The following is a 21,567-nucleotide window of genomic DNA, read 5'->3' as shown; positions in this document are numbered from 1 at the left end:
GTTTTTAAGTGAGCTAGCCTTAAATATCCAATTAAATAGGAGATCTATGAAGGCAGCAATTGTATACTCCATTCATTTATTTGTATCTCATATAGTAAATAGTACCTAGAAACCACTCAATAAATGGTGAGAATGAAACTGCCTGCCTTCTTTCTTACCCATCTTATCTAGCACAGGGTTGAGCATATAGTAGTTCAGTTCCATAAACAATTATAATAAACATTTGCATCTAACTTATTAGATACTAGGCACAGTTCTAAGCACTTTACACAAATTGCCTCATTTAATCCTCAGAACAACGCTATGAGATAGGTACTACTATTATCTTCACTTTACAGTTGAGGAAAATGAGACACACAAGTTAAGTAACTTGCCCAAGGCTATACAACTAATTGGTCACAGAGCTGGGATTTAAGTCCAAGCAGTCTGGTTCCAGAGTCTGTGCTTTCCCCACTACTCTTTCTATGAAGTCCTGAAAGTTCTTTTATTTTTTTAGCTCTCTACCTGCCCCAGGCTTGGCCTACAACACCTAGAGGTGAGTAGTGAGGGTTGAGGCCAGGAAACTCCAGTCTGAATTCAAAATGGCTGCTACAGCAGAAAATACTGCCACCAAAGTACTAACAAAAGTACCATATGTTCTCCTAATTCAAGGAACAGGTCAAGCTGGAACATTAAATTAGATACAGAGAGGTCAGAACTCAAAATTTTAAAAAGACAAAGAGAAAGCAATAATTTGGGTGAGTAGCGGGCAGGAAGAGAAAACAGTCATTCTGGGGCCCCAGAAAAACTGAGTCACCCACTGACTGAAACCTGCTACAGCAGAAGCTATTTAGGGGAACTCCATTGCAGCCATCTTGTTAATGTAATCACCACAGAGCCAATTCTCTGGAAATCTGTGTCCCTTTGGTGAATAGAGTCGTTCTTCCAAGATAGGCAAGTTAGTGAAAGACCACTAACTTACTAATTGGGAAAGCCAAGTTCTCCTGTCCAACTTTATGTGATCCCGAACAAGCTGACTCCTCTGGCTATGAATAGAAAAGAAATAATTCTACTCCATAAAGACTCTTAGGACAGTTGAGGCTCAGTCTTAAGCAGGAAAATGTGGCTAATCTCCTCTCTTTACCTCCCTTCAACATGCATATCTGTTTTCTACCACTCCTTGCAAACAATGCAAAAAACATTTACCTTCCTGGGAAGTGCTACAAAGAGTCCTAAAGGCACTGTCAGAGCCTGAACCATCTCCATACAACATTTGAGGTCAGCTCTACACACTCAGAAGGATTTGCTCTTCCCATGACCATAATAACACTATGGTCAGGTCATCCCCCTGCACAGAGTTAGGAAGCACTGACCACCCTGTACCAAGTGCCATTTAGAAGGCAGACCTTAAAAGTTCCTCCCCTAGGGGCACCAGGTTGGCTCAGTTGGGTGGGCATCCAACTCTTTATTTTGCCTCAGGTCGTGTTCTCTCTAAAATAAATAAATAAGTCTTAAAAGAGAAGTTCCTCCCCTACGTGGAGTGGGGCAGACAATTTGGGTTTTGGTCCCAACCTTATTACAATTCACTCATATCACTTCCCTTTTCTGGCCTTTGCTGTCCCCATCTAAAACATAAAGGTAGAAATAAAAAGTTAAAGGCCAGGACATTTGCTCTGTGGTTCAAAACACCCATGTGAGAAACCTAGGCCATCCAGAACAATCAGCTGAAGTGAAGTTTAAGGCTGAGGTCATCTTAAGTGAAGATGCATTTGGAATGTTGTACCTCAGCTCACTGGTAGTAGATATCTTGGGAAGTTGGTTTATGCCCACCAGCTCCTCAAAGTCTACCAATATCCGATTACCACACTTACAAGGTTAGAAAGTACATTTGAAACATAACCTAGCAGTTTCCTAGCATTTCAGTAGAACTACAAGGGGTATATGCTATTGGCAGCTAGTAAAAAGAAAGGGGGGGAAACCCATTCAGTTTTCAGTGTTTGTCTAAGGCTCTTCAGTCAACCTTCACAATATAGTGTCATTGGTTTCTTTCTTATTCCTCAGTAAAAAAAGACATAGCCCTTTCCCCTCTATAGACTTAATAAGAAACAGCTAAGAACACTCATGCCAGTGTTCCTGTCAGAGCGACTAATGAAACAAACCAATTCCCAAGCAAGAAACTCCATTCTGAACTCAGCACCCAGGAAAAAACAGTATTCCAGAGGTGTAGGGGAACAAAGAAGGTACATTCTAGCAAGTGCTGATGAACTGTGTATTCCCAGCAAAGCCTAGCACACTGCCTGGTACATAGAAGGCACTCAAATTTTGAGAAAAAAAATGTCTGAAGGAAAAAAACATAGAAATGGGAGGCTTGAGGCTGTATCGAGGCTCTCAAGGACATCAGTACTGGAAAGGTCCCTAGAGTGTACTTACTACTTTTACATACCCTCATGACAAATTGGAGAGACTGAGAGCTTAAAGAAGGGACTTGCCTAAATATTTACTTCATTTAGATCACTTTATGGAGGACAGGGAAGATGTTCTTCTTAACATGGAAAGTGAAGAAGAAAAGTTCTCAGGTCAGTGTTACTTGCCACTTCCCCAATCAATGGAGTCCTGAGCTACCCTTCAAGTGACTGCTCCTATACCACAAATCAGAACCTGGAATTGAAAAGTTTTTCAGCTCTATCAAGCATGAAATGGAAGGATGAACAACAAAACCAGCCAATCATGACAAGACCACCTCTCCACTTGACCACTAGACTGGCCCAAAGGAGACTACCTTTGTATTCTGGGTTTTTTTATTGTTTTGTTTTGTTTTGTTTTGTTTTGTTTTTCTTTTGGGGCAGAAGAGTGGGGTGTGGTAGCAGGGAGAAAAGATTGTGAGAGTTTGGAAAGCCATATATGATAAACTCAGTTCTATCTTTGAAAAATCAGAAACACACTGTTCCCAACCTGTTATAATGCCAATTTTCATCAACTCTAGCCATTAACAGCCCAACCCTGGTGGTGTCCATAGCCAGATAGTCTCCCCTCTGGGGACCTTGAGTCTGGAAATTCCAGTGAGGGGGACTCCCAGGAAGATACAAAGGAACCTAGACAGACTGTTGCCAAGCAACACTAGTAGAACAGAGTTCAGATAAATGTAGCTGTCATCTCATCTCATCCAGATAGAACTGGATTTGGAATCAGGGAGATAGACCAGATGACCTCTAAATATCACTTTACCATCCAGTAAAGCACTCTCCTGAGAGGAGGAAGAGAGAAAAGTAAAAATAACACCCTTAAAACAAAGCTATTGTTATAGAAAGCTAGAGAATAATGGAGAGTTAGCAGACTAGTGGTCAATACCGCCTTTGTCACCCACTCACAGAGCAACTTTCCCCTCTACAAGACTAAGTATAGATTAGTTGGTGCCTTCAAGTGTCCTCCTACTCCACCAGCCCCTCTCTGCCCAGAGGGCTATTCAAGGAACAACCTAAAGGAAATCCCGAAGGTGGTTCCTGCTCTATCATCTACGCTTTCACAAAGGGCTGAATGAACTGGAGAAATAAAGAGGTGGAGAGATGCAAGATCCAGAGTCACCCTCTCTCACATATAACCTCCATTCCTAATCCCTTGCCCTGCCCTAAAGTCTGTAGGAAGGGCTGGTTCAAGAGTTAAAAGACTGAGATTCTGCCTTCTATTCACAAAGTACCATTTTAGTGCCACTCGAGTGGCTCAAGCAATGCTAGGAATGGCAGGAGAATAAACAGTCCACAAAGTCCCTGTTAAAGTTTAGCTGAATGCAGATCCAAAAGCCTTCAAATACTTCAAGGAGGTGGACTCTACATCTGCTCATATGGATGGTCCCATCAATAGTCATTTGATCACCTTTCCACTGACCTATTGAGCTAGAGCTAAAAATCCAGCAAATTGAAAAGGTTTTACCAAGACTGATAGTTCTAAGACCTAGATTCAAGTCCTGGCTTTGCTACTGACTTGCTATATCATTCTAGGTCAGCCCCTCCTTATCTGTGGGTCTCAGTTTCCCCATCTACACAATGAGAAAGTTTACACTTGACCACTGTGAAGAGCCTTTTCAACTCTAACAAACCAAAAACTCAAGAAAACCTTGAAAATTCAAAACAATCTCTTTTTAGGGAATCAAAAAGTCCCAAAGACTTTGTGACCTAAAACAATTTAAAGAGGGCAGGGAGGGGAGAAGTTGTTGTTGTTGGTTTTTTTTTTACAACTGTCTTAGCAGAAAGGGTAAATATCAGTTAGTAAGCTTCTTCATTCTGGCAGACTTAGGAAACTAGCAACTAGAGGCAGAATCCAAGAATTGGCACGGAGAGCGTGCAGAGAAGCATGTTTAAACAGACTTAATGGAGGTTGGGCTGATTAAAGGAGAAAATTGGCTGTAAAAGTGAAACCAATCCTGGACAGATTGTAGACATAGTTCATATGAATGAGCGGATTTGATTTTCCCACTACCCTTCCCTATCTGTCATAATCCAGAAATAGCCTAACAGCCTAACTAGTGACAAAGGAGCAGAAAATAGGGAATCTTCTTCCTCCATTAAAGTTACTAGCTGGCATGCAGTGAACTAGTGTATGCCCCTGGATGCCTCAGGATTGGGACGAGGGATGAGAAAAGTAACAGGGGGCACCTTGTGAAACCCCCAACTCTCACCAGGAGACCACCAAATGCCAATGTTACTTTGTCTGAATTATCTACTTCCCTTTACCTGAGGACCAGGGAGGCCTAAGAACAGGAAGCAGTTTGCTTTGGGCAGGAGAGAGGACTCAACTTCAAGAACCTAATCACTGAGTCAGAATAGAGGGTCATTGAGATAAGCATCAAAAAGCCTGGGCCCCAACCTTGGTTATGTCACCATATGCTCTTAGGTAGGTTCTTTTCTGTAAACCCAATATCCTCATTAGTTAAAAGAGAGAAATAGTGGGGTAGGAAGAGGAAGAAAGTTGTACTAGACCGTCTCAGAGGTCCCTTTCAGGTCAAGATTCTATGCTCTTAATAGGCATGATATAGTTGTTTCTCCTAAAAGTTGACCATTCCTTGAACTGAACAGCATGAAAAATTCTCCAAAGCTTTCAGACTATCAGAATTCAGCCCTTTCCTTCCAATTTGATTCATGTTTCAGTCAATCTGCATAAAAATACCCTCAGTATTCAGGTACCTTCAGTACCCTAGGCCTGACCTCAAACAGCTCATTCTCCAGCCTCTGTCCAAGCCCAGGAAAAGGATCACCAGGCTATCTTCTTTGCCAATTCTGAGATTGGATGGTTAAGGCAACTTTGAGACAACTTCCAGGCCCATCAAGTTGCATTTAAAGGTGAGATATTTTAGAAATGAGGATAAAAGATGCCACTAGTGAGGAGAGGTCATGGGGCAAAGTCTGTTCCCAGAGATCCACCCATCTATTTAGGTAAAACCACCCACAGAGAGATAAACTCAGAGTCTCTGGAAGGATCATTATAATCCTCCATGTTGGGAGACAGTGGGCTTTTTTCCCCCTCTTTCTCTTTTCAAATTCATCGTCTCTCACTTTATGTGTGTTGGGGAAGAGGGGACAAGTGTGGAAAAACCCCATGTCATAAAACCATGAGCAATTTTAAAAATAGAGAATGTAGAAGCACGTACTTGTTGAAAACTTGGTGTTTCTAATAGGCAGCGTTCTGGAAAGGCAAGAATGACTTGACAGAAAGACTGGAATATAGCAACATGGCAACCAAATTCAGCATATACCCAAAGAACCAGGCTCCCCACTTCTCTCCTTCAGGGACCCTCAGACATTCTCAAGGCTACTAGTAACTATCTCAGCTCTACAAGGCTCAGGCCGTCCTCTAGGGAGAGGGGTCCGGAAGCATAAGCTGCTTGGCCTTAGGGACTCAAGCCAGGGTGGTCACCAGGCCTTCCTGAACAAGAGAAGGGCCCCAGTAGTCTCTTGGTATGACTTGCACAAAAGCAAGCAGGACTCATTATTCAGGCACACCCCTCCCATGCCCCTCCCTTCTGGGCATCCGGCCTCCCTAGGCCCCACTCCCAGGCGGCTTCTGCTCTTCTCATAACAGCCAGTGGGGTGGAGATCAAATCCTAGAAGCTTCCACAATTCTAGAGAGGTGTGGCCCTACTGGGGAAAATCCACACCTCACAGAACAGTCTGGAGGGGATAGGAGGAGATAGAGAGCCATTAAGCAATGGGAAGGGCAAGGATCTGTCGGTGGAGAGGAGGAAGAAACCAGTCTTCTACCCTAGGAAGTAGAGCAGACCTCCTCCTCCCAGTGAAGTATTAGTGACCCCGAGTAGAAGTAAAAAGCCCCTTATGAGTCCCTCCACAACACTCTCCTCCACCAACTCTTTCTTCCCGTAATAGTGGGAAACATCTGGAACCTTGATCAGCCCATTGCAGCTCCCTACTCCCTTCCCACGGCCCCTCCTGGACCAAGGCAGCCCTGCCCCCAGAAAGGCGCCAATTCCTGAACTGGAGGAAGTGTTCCTCTCCCCTGCCCCCACAGCCCGTCAGTGACAAGAGAAGACCTCAGGCCCCCAAGGAACCTTCCCTACGGCCTCGTCCCACACGCAGGACACTGGAATCTGAGAAAGAGGCCGGTCCCGCCCGGTCCACACTTCTAGCCCGGTACCCACTCACACCGGAGGGCTCACCAGACCAGGACTCCATTCTTGCCCCTCCCCACCCCAGGCCTTAACGGAGGGCGCGGCGTTCTGAGTGGGCGGATGGCTAGCCAAGCCCCTAGGCATCAGCAAGAGGCTACCAGAGTCGGCTAGAGCTCCCAGGGCGGCAGCGCACATCCCCCGTACTCACCGTCTTAGGCATGGTGGCTGCAAAAGTGGCAGAGTTGATAAAGTTCGGCTAGGAGCTGTCTGGCAGCGCTGAGCACACAGTACGGACAGCACGGACTCTGGGGGCCGGAGGCTCGGATTGGGTCCCTCTCTCGCGTTGGGGCAACTGCTCGGCTTCCTGCTAACGGGCCACGACTTCACAAACCCCACCCAGGAAAGAGCCGCCCCTGTCGCGTCGCCCGCTTCTTTATGTGGCTGGGCTTCCGTGCTGTTCCCCGCCCTCGCGCCCGCCTTCTTGCTGGCCGCTGGCTTCGCCCCGCCCAGCCCAGCCTGGCCACACCAACCACGTGGGGGTCAGGCTGGGCCTGGGCGCTCCATGGGAGACTCCCACCCCCAACACAGGCCTACTCTTTATCCCACCCCTTTCACAGTCCCTTCCCCTTCAAATCCAGGCCATCCGGCCCCACCCCCAAGCAGGGCCCGACGCTGGGCGGCACCCTGGCAGAGGCTTACGGCCCTGACTGCCAGTTTCCACTAATGGGAAGCTCACTACCTGTCAAAACTGTCTGTTCCCTCTCAAGACAGCTCTGACTCTCAGAAAGTCATTGTGTGCAGCTGAACTCCTTTTCTCTGTGACTTCCCCTATGGATCTCGGCTCTGCTCCCCGTGACCACAAACATCCTTTACAGTCCCTAATAATTCCTTAGAGCTTTGAAGATCACATGTCCCCCTGAAACTTCTCTTCTCTTGGCTACACTGCCTCAGCTCCTCCAACACTTTATTTGTTCTCTTCTGTAGACCTCTATATCCCTTTTCCCATCGTATTTCCTCCCCATTCTTACTAAATCCTCATTTTCAACAGAATTTGACCTCTGTTCTGCATCTGTCCTCTATTCATTTTCCTTCCTTCAAATCCCAGTCTTCACCTTCTTCAAATCAAGTCCTTGATGCTTTATTCCATCCCCCAACACATTCACGATTTGTGTATTTACTTTCTGATAAGGCTATAATCTCCCAGGTTGCATGCACCCTTAGTCCATGTCTTTGAGATGTGTTTGCCAGCAATCATTCTACTTCTTTCAAGGTCACAGAATCCCAGGTCAACAGAGTTCAAGACTGTACCAGTTATCTGGATAAGTTTGAGCTTTACTTTGAAAGTGATTGGTCATAGTTCTTTTTCCTCCTATCCATAGGCAACTGTGTGCAGGTATGGTCCGAGTATCCTTTACAATATAGGGCACCACATACCTCAAGGATTATGAGCCAACTTGGAGAAGTAGAATGGATATTTGAGAGGGGTGGTCAGGACACCTGGCTTTTAGTTGTAGCTTTGCCATTAACTCATTCTGTGACCACCATGTCACCTTGGGAAGTACCTTCCCCTCTCTGAACTTGAGTTTCCCCTTTTGCAACAAGAAAGGACTGGATTCCTGGGCTTTCAAGGTCCTTTCCCACTCTGACATTATAAAAGGATAAGAAAGGAAGTAGAAGCCCTACAACAGTAGATGAGTCTAGTAGAGTTGCATAAGGACCGACCTTGCATTTGTGCTTAGGAATCAGCAGTCTTATTTCCAGCTCCTCTGCTTTCCCAACTCAACAATGTGCACGAATCAGTGTGCCTCAGTTTCTGTCACTACTGTCAAGATTCATTGATGTGTGCTAGGGTAAACAAAGTTCCCTGCTCAACTTATCAGGGAAATGCAAATCAAAACTACAAGGAGATATCACCTCACACCTGTCAGAATGGCTAAAATCAACAACACAAGAAACAACAAGTGTTGGGGAGGGTATAGAAAAAAGGAAACTTCTTGCACTGTTGGTAGGAATGCCACTCTTGAAAACATATGGAAGTTCCTAAAAAATTTCTAAGTAGAACTACCTTATGATCCAGTAATTGTAGTACTTCTGTGTATTTTTACCCCCAAAATACAGATACACTAATTTAAAGGGATACATGCGCCCCTATGTTTATAGCAACATTATTTACAGTAGCCACATTATGGAAGCAGATCAAGTGTCCATTGACAGATGAATAGTTAAAGAAGATGTGGTATATATACATAATGGAATATTATTCAGCTGTAAAAAAAGAATGAAATCTTGCCATCTGCAATGACATGATAGAGCTAGAGAGTGTAATGCTAAGTGAAATAAGTCAGTCAGAGAAAGATAGATACTGTATGATTTCACTCATATGTGGAATTTAAGAAACAAATGGAAAAAACAAGCAAAGTAAAAAGAAATAGAAAGAGACAAACCAAGAAACAGACTCTTAGCTATAGAGAACAAACTGATGGTTATCAGAGAGGAGGTATGGTGGGGAGGATGGGTGTAATAGGTGATAGGAATTAAGGAGTACACTTGTTGTGGTGAGCATGGGGTGATGTATGGAATTATTGAATCACTATATTGTACATCTGAAAGTAATATAACACTGTATTTTAACTATACTGGAATTTAAAATAAAATTTAAAAAATAAAATTACTTTAGATGTATTACAGAATTGAAATAAAGTTCTCTGCCCAAACTATTTTCTTAAATTGAGGAGTTGACCCTCCAAGGAAGAGCAGCACTCCCCAGAAAGCCTCAACAGCAAGGATAGCAACAGCAGCCAATCACATTCCTTGACATCACCATGGCCCTTCACTCTCAGAAGTTCAAGGAACTCACCAGTTCCCTCATTTATGTTCTCCTAAAGCCCACAAGAGCCTCAGACTAGGATAAGTGCTTAAAGGGGGGAGGGAAGTTGATTGGAGACTCCAACTTTCATTATCTATTCTGGAGAGTGGAAACCCCTGTGTGTCATTTCCCATGTCCCATGTCAACACCCCCTGTAACACACAAGAGAGAGCTGGTTAGGGAATGTCAAGCAGCTGAACACACTATTAAAAGGGAAAAGGGGCACAGGAGTCCAAATAGGGAAAGGGAGATCAGAGGGTGGGGGAGCTAAGGAAGTTGATGGAAAGAGGGGCCAAGAGAAAAAGATAAGGTTTGCCCTTTGGGGAGCAGAATGGTGGGAAATAGGAAGAAAGCATAGGCTATCAGAAACTGTTTAGTTCAGCCCCCATTCAAGTTGAGGAAACTGAGGATCAGAAAGAGTAAAGAACTTACCCAAGATCAGGCAATAAGTGTAAAGAATGGATTCAGGGATAGTAGAGAAGACAAAGAATTCAGTTAAACTGTTGAGATAATACAAGCAAGAATTTTGAAACCTAGAACAAGGGAAGTAGTCCCCCCTTCCAACTTCACAGACAGAAGGTGGTTATGGTGATTATGGTCAAGCAGCTGGACATTGCTTGAAGGTTACATTTAAAACTCTCTAGCTAGGAGGGACCAATCTCAGTTATCCCCCCATCTCCAAAACATAGTGGAAGCAGCTGAGGTGCTCTCTTGTTCTTCAAGATGGCCAGAGAAACACACCATTGCTTCTTACTTCTTTGTAAAACCCTTTATACCTATATGGCCAGAACTTCTGGTATCCCCCCACCCCACTCCCTACCATGATCCCATGTGAAATGAGAGTTAGTTCAATCTTCCTGTGGCCAGAGTAATCCCCACGCTTAGGTTTAGATATGACGACGTTTATGTCACTGTTTGTAGAGAGAAAACATGTGAATAAGGGCTAACATATATTGGCTACCCTGAGTGAGGGAAGTAAAATATATAAAGACACTTGGATTTTCAGAAGATCTGAATTCAGAAGGTTCAAGGAGGAGTAGGCAAGTATTTTTCAACCAGTAAAGGTAGGTGAGGGCCAGTTATGAGCAGAGGGTGATAGAGAAAAATTCTAGAGCTGCCCCAAGGAGGCTGGGGGCATCTGAATCAGGGGATAAGAGATGCAAAGGATCTCGGCTTTAGGGCCAGACGTGGGATCCAAGTGGAAAGGCTCGGAATTCCTGGCGGACTGGGACTACTCTGGAGCAGCAGCAAGTCTGGATATCAAAGTCAAGTAACTTGAAATCAGGAACTGCATAATGCAGATTTATGTGAAAGCCTATGCCCAACTCAAGAGAGAAATGAGATTACACTTGTAATCACCTCCCACCCCTAGGATTTAAAATCACTGCAATAAAGAAGCTTCTACATTCTAAATGGTATTTTTCCTTCAGAGGACATAGTAGTGCAGGAGAGACAATACCAGAGAGGAACTGGTAAGGGAGCAGTACTGAATCCTAGAGATACTTTGGATAAAGAAGCACCCTCGCCTTCCCATTTATTGGATGGTAACAGTTGAAAGGTCCCATCACTTAGAACTTTTTGAGGGCTGCTTTTCATTTTCATCATTGTTGGAAAGTCCTTCTTTACATCTAAATTAGATCTTTTCTGCTTCACTCAGCACAATTGCTCTTGGCTGATGTTTAGGGAAGGAATTAACTAAGCCTCTGAAGTTGCTCTTCTCCTTTACCCATTTTTTCTCTTTTCTTTTTCTTTCTTTCTTTCTTTCTTTCTTTCTTTCTTTCTTTCTTTTCTTTTCTTTTCTTTTCTTTTCTTTTCTTTCTTTCGTAGGCTCCACTCCCAGCATAGAGCCCAACATGGGGCTTGAACTCACCATCTTGAGATCAAGACCTAAGCTGAGATCAAGAGTCTGACGCTTAACCAACTGAACCACCCAGGCACCCCTTCCCAGTTCATTAAAGAGAAATGTGGCAGATATGAGAGCAAACATTAGCTTGAGACCACACACTCTGAGGCCTTTTCTCTCTAGTCCTTCCTCTGGGTCAGTAACCAAGCACCAGGCTAGCTGTACCATTACACAAACAAGAGAATAAGCAAAAGAATATACTGCTATCTCCCCAAAGAAAATAGGTCCTCCTTTTACAATATGGCTATGAGTACAGTATACTTCAGCAGTAAAGAAATACTGCTTTTAAGCATCTTCTATCCACTTCTTGGAAGCAAAAGCTAGGGTTTGGGTGAAAGTGGAGAAAATACCATTAATGAGGCATCTATTGTGTGATAAGCAGTGAGGAGGACATTTCAATATCTAGCAAGAAACCTTAGAGGTAGAAACAAGGAGTTTGAAGCTTTGAGGAGTGAAGTGACTTATCCGAAAGTCACACAGTTTGTTGATGGTGGCACAGGGATTTGGGACAAGGTTTTATGAGTCCAAAGTCCACATTCTTTCCGCAACCTGACCTGTGACCAGACAAACCCGAGGAGAGAGATGCATTTTAAGATTCGTATCACCCCTACACCTCAGTGGTCACACAAGACAGCTTGAGGTAGTGAGTGGGTAATAATAAACAGTGGTGATACAGCATCTTGCCAATATCATGTGCCTGGAAACATTTATTATTAATCATACTAATGGCCCACAGTGAGAGGGAAGAGCTTCTCTCTGGCTTTTCCTCCAAAAAGGCTAGAAACTTCTCAAGAGCTTACCCCCATCCAGCCAATATTAATTCAATTTGAGCCAGTGTCCTCTTGGAAAATGAAATTAGCCCTGCAGAAGGGGTCTCCCAATACAGTCACTAGCCCCCAGCCCTACCCCCGCCCCCACCGTGACCAGAGACCATATGTGGCCAGATAGCCTGCTGAGCATATGGCAACCTCCATGAACAACTCACAGTGCAGTTCACAACTCAATACACCTAGAAGGGAGCTATTTGTCCACTCCCCCAGATCCCTGGTTTTATATGAGGCTCTGGAAGGGGTGTTCACCCTCTTCCTCCCTAGGAACTCTCCTCCCTATTGGCTCTATGTCTGTTGCTGGTTTTGCTGTTTAGCACTGTCCTTCATGTGCACACTGTTATCATCTTTAACTCCCCTCTGCCTGACACCTACCATCCGGTCACCAAGCCCTGCTCTCTGTCTTTCACAGCTTCTCTCCCCCTCATCTCCATTGTCAGTGCCCTAGGTCAACCCTCACCAGCTCTTTGGTCTCCCTGCCTCCAGGCTGCCCTATCCCGGCCCTCCTTCACATGGCCATCCTCCACATGTGCACCATGGTGATCTTCAGAAATGCAGCCATCACCTGTGCTTAGAGTTGTCAGGTGACCCCCCCTCTGCCTGACACACACACATAACCTTTGCAGCCTTCTCTTCCTCCCACACCTCCCCAGCACAGCCCTTCTTCTGGAGCCAGGCTACTCCCACTACATGTACACTGTATAGTGTGCTCACTCTTGTCTCTGCACAAAGCCCTCCCTTGATCTCTCCTGCCCTCCTTGTACTCTCTGCCTCTCCCCATCTCCTGTAGTGCCCAAGATCCACAATGCTCATCTGGCTTCCCTCCCACATCTTGCTTTGTCTTGTCAACTGCTGTTTTTTTTTTTCTTTTCCTCCATTTCAGACTGGGCTAGAGTTGCTCCTGGAAAGGGATCACATTTTGTGTTCCATGCAGAAGGAGCCCAACACACTTCCAGGCATATATTTGGAGCTCAGGACAAATTGCTCAGCTGGGCCCGGGGAAGAGAGGGTTCTGCCACTCTCATGTCTAGCCCTGCAGGCCTATCAAGTTGTATTATGTCCAAATTCTCTAATGGCTCAAGTTTCCCCTTACACTGACTTAAGTTCTCCTGTTAGGAGACAAAACTAATAGAAGAGAGTCACCTATTCCTATCTCGTTACTCCTCCCTCCACTTACAACACTCTCCCCTCCTTCTCTCTCTTTCCCCCCTTTTGTGTGGTGTCTGTGTGTGTGTGTGTGTCTTTGTGTGTGTGTGTGCCAGCCCTGCTACCAGTCTACCTTAGGGAAACACTCTACTTTCACAGAGAAGAATCAACAAGAGCATTTACTGTGATACTGTAATAATTAAGGGAAACAAACTAAATATCCATCACTAGGGTACTAATTATATACAATATACGGTATGGTATATCCAATCAACAAGATGCTGTTCAACCTTTTAAAACCATGAACTACCATGAAAAGAACTACTATGACTGTGAAGTTACAGAACAATATGAATAGTATGATACTATTTATGAATTAAAATGTCCATGTGTTTATACTTATGTAAGTCCCCAGAAAAGGAGAAACATGCACAACAAATCATAACAGTTATCTCCAGAAAGGAAACTGGCATTAGAGAGAACAGTAAGGAGAGAATTTTTACTTCTGAATGTATGTATTTCTATATTATTTAATTTTTTCAGTGAGCCTGAATTACTTTTGTAATTATATAAAATGGTAAAAAAAAAAAAGAAGGATGAATAGGAGGAGGAAGAATAAGAGAAGGGGAAAGAAGAGAACAAAGGAGAATAAAAAGAATAATCTGGGAAAGAATGTAGATAAGTTGGACAATAGAGTTAGGATCCAAAAAGTTTGTGACAGGCCCAAATAACGGTAAAACTTAAAAGTAGAAAATGTAATGTTTGTGCTAGAGTCCAAAGAGTTAATGTCATGAGGAAAAGATGGAGAAGATGTGTTTTAGCAGCAGCATGGGTAAAAAGGCCTCTGAAGTGATGTATGGAATTGTTGAATCACTATATTATACACCTGAACCTACTATAACACTGTAAATAAAATGAAATAAAAAAGAAAAAATGAAATAAAATAATTGAAAAAAAGAGCTCTGATGTTTTACTTGATTATAAACTTCATAAATGTTAAGCAGTGAGCTGTGGTTTCCAGGAGAGTTAATTCAAGCCTAGAAGACTAAAATCCAGGAGGAAAGGACAGTTTTGTCTTCTTCTTCACTAGTCAGACCCCATTTGAAGAACTGTATGATACTGTGGTCCTGCCACTTTAAGGGGAGACACACACATATCAATGGGAGAGTGAGCTAGTTGGGGAGCGCCTGGGACCCAGGATACAGGAGAAACAGTTGGAGGATCTGAGATGGTTTGACTTTGAAAAGATTCAGGAGGATGTTTCTATGTGTTTGGACTTCAGAATGGTCACATTAAGGAAAGGTTAACAGATGGGCTCTATACGGCCCCAAAGGACAGAGCTGAGAGAAAGCTAAAATGAGATGCAAGGAAGAAGGTTCTTATCATATCTGTCTAAAACTGGAGAGTCACTGAATAAATACTGAAGTCATGGGGCACCTGTCATGGGGTGGCTCATTCTGTTGAGTCTGACTCTTGATTTTGACTTAGGTCATGATCTCAGGGTTATGAGATTGAGCCCCACAGTGCTGGGGCTGCTTAAGATTCTCTCTTTCCCTCTCCCTCTGTTCCCCCCTCTCCCTCAAAAAAAAGTACTGAAGTCATAATTGGAGATGTGTGAGCAAAGATTGGAGGAGCCCACACTCTGGGATGTTGAAGAAGAGATTCCGATACTCTTAAGAATCTATGAGAGACTATGGACCCTGAGAAACAAACTGAGGGCTTCAGAGGGGAGGGGGTGGGGGAATGGGATAGGCTGGTGATGGGTAGTAAGGAGGGCACGTATTGCGTGGTGCACTGGGTGTTATATGCAACTAATGAATCATCGAACTTTACATAAAAAACCAGGGATGTACTGTATGGTGACTAACATATTATAATAAAAAAAATTTTAAAAAAAGAATCTATGAAACCAAAATGTTAAAAACCCTCAGGTGATGGGGCGCCTGGGTGGCACAGTGGTTAAGGGTCTGCCTTCGGCTCAGGGCGTGATCCCAGAGTTCTGGGATTGAGCCCCACATCCGGCTCTTCTGCTATGAGCCTGCTTCTTCCTCTCCCACTCCCCCTGCTTGTGTTCCCTCTCTCACTGGCTGTCTCTATCTCTGTTGAATAAATAAATAAAATCTTTAAAAAAAAAAAAACCCTCAGGTGAAAACAGAGCCACTTTCAAATCATTATCTATTTCGTTCCTAAGAAGATCTTAGTTAGAATAGGTATCAATCCTTATTTGACAGATAAGGTAACCGAGGCTCAAAAAAGTGAGGTCACTTGGCCATGATCACACTACAAGAATCTGAAACTAAGCCATCTGACTTTATTTTTCATCCAGCCATTCATTTTATTCATTCAGAAAATGTGTGTTTATATGCTTACTATACACAGTGCACTGCACTAGGCCCCAGGGATATAGACCTATAGAAGCCACTGCTCTCACAGAGCTCCCAGCCTCATGCAAGAGACAGACAAAAAACATTATGGAAATAATGTGCTTTTTCTACCACTCCTCACATCCTAAGTGTTGAGGTATGAAAATCAAAGACTTCATCTTAGCAAGGCCAATTGAAACTATTTCTAATGCTCTGAAAAAAGCATAGGTAAATGGACAAGGAACAGAGGGAGGATGCCTCAAAGGTTTGAGCAGACTCCTCCCCAATTACTGAGGCCTCTCAAAGAGCACTACTCAATACCTTCTGCTGATGGCTAGAGTTGTATATGGTTGATTCGTGTGTGTGTGTGTGTGTGTGTGTGTGTGTGTATGCATCTGGATATCTGCATGATTTTTTTTGTATATGCATGAGGGAAAGAAAGTGTCACTTAGAATGCAGCATAAGATAATATAAAGAACACTGCATTTGGAACCAGAAGACCTGTTTTTAGCCTCTGTTTTGTCATTTATTGGTCAAAAAAATTAATGCAAATCAATTGATTAGCCCCAAGCCTAAGTTTTCTCATCTGTAAAAACTGAGGTAATAATCACTGATACCTCCCAGGATTGTTGTCAAAAGGATATATAAGGTTGAACATGAGAAGCATTTTTGCAAACCATAAAGTGCTTACATATGGAAAAAGGATGATCATAGCTATGTGGGTGGAAACATAGGTTCCAGGGTGCTCCTGGGTTTAGATGTACCTGTTTGGTCATGTGTGTATTCTCTATATGACTCTTTTTCTCATTACTTAACCCCTAGTCATAGACCAGAAAACATTCTAGCATTCTTTTATCTGAGAAATACAGGTCTCAAAATATGTTTTGAGAGCCCTTCCTCTTCTTCTCACCCCCTTGAAAGCACTTTGCTTATGTTCAACCCAGCCATGTGTGTACATGAAGATGAGAGCCCATATGCAGCTATGTCTCAGTGAGGAAAAGGAAGGGCTTTCCACCAAGTTTGACATGTCCCTCAGAACCAAATACATCATGTGTTCCTGGACCTCTCCAGTGGCTCCAGAGGATATGTTGCTGGCACGTGTAATGCCTCAGGGGAAGAGGAGGAGCTGTTCTCCACTTCCTCTCACACCCAACCCCTCAGCACCCCTTTCTCCAAGGCTTTGAGATTAGAGGCTGAGTGATCTGACTCTACTTTCCTCAGATCAACAAAACCTCAAATGTGCTGCCAGATGACTGGGCTCAAAGATATCCAGCTAATTTTTCTGTGTCAGAACGTTTAGGAGAAGAAAGAGAGCCCAGAGAGAAAGCCCTGTAAACACTGAATCTTAGAGCTAAAGTATTCTTTCATCATTGTCTAACCCCACCTTGTGAAAGGATGTAAACAGAAATCAGAATCCTAGAATATCACACTTTTATCCATCGTCTAGGTTACACGTCCCATTTTATATGTAAGGAAACTAAGGCCAAGAGGAGCAAATGAAATTGCTCTGGGAAAAACCTAGCTCCCATGATTCCCAGGCTAGTGTTCTTCTGCTGGGTCTCCAGACTCAAGAACAATAAAGATCAAGCAAGTGAGTTAAAAAACAAAAGGTCCTATAGTTCTATTGCTTGGCGATATCTCCTAAAAACAGAAGCTGAATTATTCTCAGGGAAGAAAAAGAAATACAGAGGCTGGTTTTTGGATCTCTCTGCTAAGAGAAAACCCAGACAGGCTATCTACCATGGCTCAGGGCAGGATCTGAGACCCAGGAGAAATGTGGGCTTCTTTTGTCCAGCAACTGATCTGGAAACTGGAGAAATCTTATTCCTCTTGCGGCATGAGTTCCATATCTGCAACAAAAGCTCCTAATGTCAAAAGTATGGCTTGCATTTTCTTCTCATCCCCCAGAAACTTGCCACAGCTCCAGGCTTTCCTGATTGATGGTGTTTGTAATGGAGATGAGATCATCCTGGTTTCCTGGGCAAAAGACTCTGTCTGGATCCACCCACTGACTGGCTGTGTCCGAGAGCTGCAGGTGTACTGGCCCTCTGGCGCTCCACACTCTGGCCATTTCCATTTTCTAGGGAGCTGGATCAGCACAGTATACCCCAGGGGCCATGGGGTTGCCTGCTGGTCTAGGGGGGCTGCTTCTTATCCCTAAAGTCTCTGTCCTCATAGATTATATGGAGATGGAGGTAATGAAATCACTTTACCTCATTACATTTACTCATTTATCATCTTCTTTACTTCTACAAGGTGTTCTGCTCCTACCTGAATTTTCCCAGTCCCCGTGCAAGGCTGGACATGGGATACTTCTACTTCCTGTTCAGTGTCATACTTTTGCTATTCTAGGGTCTCTGCAGATGCTGTTCCTTCTGACTGGTACACTCTTCCTGGGACACTCTTCCTCTGGTTATTTGCATGGCTGGCTCCTTCCCTTCCTTTAGGTCTCAGCTTAAATATAACTCTTATCCTTAACCATTCTTTCTAAAATAGAATGTGCTCTACCCTCCTCCCAGAAAAAAAAAAACACCTTTATTCTCAATCTCAGAGATTTGTCTTCCTCACAGCATTAACTGTAGTTTGCAACAATGTATTTTATCTATGTATTTACTTGTTTAATACCTACCTTCTTATAGTAGGCAGACTAAGAATAATGGTCCCACCAGAGATGTCCACATCCTAATTCCCAGACCAATGGATGTGTTATATTACATAACAAACAGGAGTCAAGATTGCAGATGGAATTAAGGTTCCTAATCAGCTAACCTTGAGATGGAGATTATCTACAGCCAAGGAATGCAGGAAGTCTCAAGAAACTGGAAAAGGGAAGGAAATGAATGTTCCCCTGGTCTCCAGAAGGAATGCAGCCCTGCTAACCCATTTTAGACTTCCAACCTCCATAATTTTAAGAAAATAAATTAGTGTTGTTTTAAGCCACTAAATGTGTAGTGATTTATTACAGTAATCAGAAAATTACTACACTCTTCATTAGACCATAATGACAGATGTTCTTTTTCATACTTTCATATATACAGATGCTGATTTTCAACCAAGAACCTTTTCTGGAGCACCTGCTATGTGCCATGATAGGAGCTATTTGCAGTGGTGGTGATGATCTGTTTTTTCACACGTTATGTCTTATTATCTCATTTACTCTTTGCTTTCTTTTTTTTTTTATTTGACAGAGAGAAAGAGCCAGTGAGAGAGGGAACACAAGAAGGGTGAGTGGGAGAGGAAGAAGCAGGCTCCTAGCAGAGGAGCCTGATGTGGGGCTCGATCACAAAATCTTGGGATCACACCCTGAGCTGAAGGCAGACGCTTAACGACTGCACCACCCAGGCGCCCCTACTCCTTGCTTTCTCAAGGTAGAGATTCCTAGCCCTACTATGAAAAGGCTCAGAGAAGGTATGAGCCCTCCCCAAGGTCGCACAAGCTAGTGAGTATAAGAGCTAGAATTAGAATCGCCACATCCTTACACACAATGTCTCATACACTGGAACTATCTTATCTCTTCTTTTAGACTACATCCTGAGCATTCTACCTTTCCTTGCTGAGGTGATGCACCCTGCCTTTTAGCAACTATTTTTTCCCCGTTATTCTCCTGGTGAAAGTCAGCAGTAAGTAGAGTAGAAAGGTCACATGATTTGACATCCCAGCCTAGGTTTGAGTGCTCACTTGATGACTTATGGACAGTGATTTTTGGCACTCTCTCTCCATCCACATCCAAGATCCACCTTTCATTTCCAGCTTCATCTCTCTATCTCCATCTCTCTCTCTTTTTTATTATGTTATGTCAGTCACCATAGAGTACTTCATTAGTTTTTGATTCATCTCTATTTTTATTTTTTATTATAATAATATTTTTATTATATTATGTTAGTCACCATACAGTACATCCCTGATTTTTGATGTAAAGTTCGATGATTCATTAGTTGCATATAACACCCAGTGCACCATGTAATACAAGCCCTCCTTACTACCCATCACCAGCCTATCCCATTCCCCCCCCCGAAGCCCTCAGTTTGTTTCTCAGAGTCCATAGTCTCTCATGCTTCATTCCCCCTTCTGATTACCCCCCCTTTCTTTATCCCTTTCTTCCCCTACCAATCTGCCTGGTTCTTATGTTCCATAGATGAGAGAAATCATATGATAATTGTCTTTCTCTGCTTGATTTATTTCACTTAGCATTATCTCCTCCAGTGCCGTCCATGTTGCAGCAAATGTTGAGAAGTCATTCTTTTTAATAGCTGAGTAATATTCCATTGTATCTATGGACTACATCTTCTTAATTCAGTCATCTGTTGAAGGGCATCTCCACTCCTTCCACAATTTAGCTATTGTGGAAAATGCTGCTATGAACATTGGGGTGTATATGGCCCTTCTCTTCACTACATCTGTATCTTTGGGGTAAATACCCAGTAGTGTAATTGCTGGACATAGGGTAGCTCAATTTTTAACTTTTAGGGACCTCCACACTGTTTTCCAGAGTGGCTGTACCAACTTGCATTCCCACCAAAATGTAGGAGGGATCCCCTTTCTCCACATCCTCTCCAGCAATTGTTGTTTCTTGCCTTGTCAGTTTTTGCCATTCTAACTGTCGTAAGGTGGTATCTCAGTATGGTTTTGATTTGAATTTCCCCGATGGCTAATGATTTTGAACATTTTTTCATGTGTCTGTTAGCCATTTGTATGTCTTCATTGGAAAAGTGTCTGTTCGTATCTTCTGCCCATTTTATGATTTGTTTATTTGTTTCTTGTGTATTGAGTTTGAGAAGTTCTTTGTAGATCTTGGATACGAGTCTTTCATCTGTTGCATCATTTGCAAATATATTCTCCCATTCCGTGGGCTGCCTCTTCGTTTTTTTGACTGTTTCCTTGGCTGTGCAGAAGCTTTTGATCTTGATCAAGTTCATTTTCTCTTTTGTTTCTCTTGCCTTTGGAGATGTGCCATGAAAAAGGTTGCTGTGGCCGATGTCATAGAGGTTGCTGCCTATGCTCTCCTCTAGGATTTTGATGGATTCCTGTCTCACATCGAGGTCTTTCAACCATTTAGAGTTTATCTTCGTGTATGGTGTGAGGGAGTGGTCAAGTTTCATTCTTTTGCATGTAGCTGTCCAATTTTCCCAGCACCATTTATTGAAGAGACTTTTTTCCACCGGATGTTTTTTCCTGCTTTATCAAAGATTAGTTGCCCATAGAGCCGAGGGTCCATTTCTGGGTTCTCTATTCTGCTCCATTGCCCTATGTGTGTTTTTGTGTCAGTACCATGCTGTCTTTGTGACCACAGCTTTGTAGTACAACTTGAAATCTGGCATTGTGATGCCCCCAGCTTTGTTTTTCCTTTTCAACACTTCCTTGGGGATTCGTGGCCTTTTCTGGTTCCACACAAATTTAAGGGCTGTTTGTTCCAGTTCTTTGAAAAATGTCATTGGTATTTTAATTGGGAAAGCATTGAAAGTGTAGATTGCTCTGGGTAGCATGGACATTTTAACTATGTTAATACTTCCAATCCATGAGCTTGGAATATTTTTCCATCTGTTTGTGTCTTCTTCAATGTCTTTCAAGAGTGATTTGTAGTTTCTAGAATATAGATTGCATCTCTCTTTTTAAATGCAGCTGGATATCTCTAGTCAGGCTGGTGTCTTCATTGTCTACTCCGTTCCCCACCCTACCACTACAAACACTCAATACAATAACTACAGTCAATATTTATTGAGTGCTTATTATGTGTCAAGCACTTAATTAATTGATATGAATTCTTATCTCATTTAATCCTCACAGCCTCAAATCATGGGCATTATTTTTTTTTTTTTATTTTTTTAATTTTTTTTATTTTATTATATTATGTTAATCACCATACAGTA

General features: G+C 43.1%; 1 protein-coding gene across 1 annotated transcript in view; it reads right to left on the bottom strand.

Annotated features, from left to right (window-relative positions):
- MSN (moesin) overlaps nucleotides 1-7,029 on the bottom strand; it is a 64,294-nt gene extending 57,265 nt beyond the window's left edge. The window contains exon 1 of the mRNA XM_002930183.4: nucleotides 6,804-7,029. Coding sequence (XP_002930229.1) covers nucleotides 6,804-6,815 — 12 coding nt within the window. The 5' untranslated portion in view covers nucleotides 6,816-7,029. The remainder of the gene's footprint in view (nucleotides 1-6,803) is intronic.
- Nucleotides 7,030-21,567: the final 14,538 nt, after the last annotated feature.

Source organism: Ailuropoda melanoleuca, chromosome X (assembly GCF_002007445.2).
Source record: "Ailuropoda melanoleuca isolate Jingjing chromosome X, ASM200744v2, whole genome shotgun sequence".
In the NCBI taxonomy this organism is placed as follows: Eukaryota; Metazoa; Chordata; class Mammalia; order Carnivora; family Ursidae; genus Ailuropoda; species Ailuropoda melanoleuca.
This window is presented reverse-complemented; position numbering and strand designations above follow the sequence as displayed.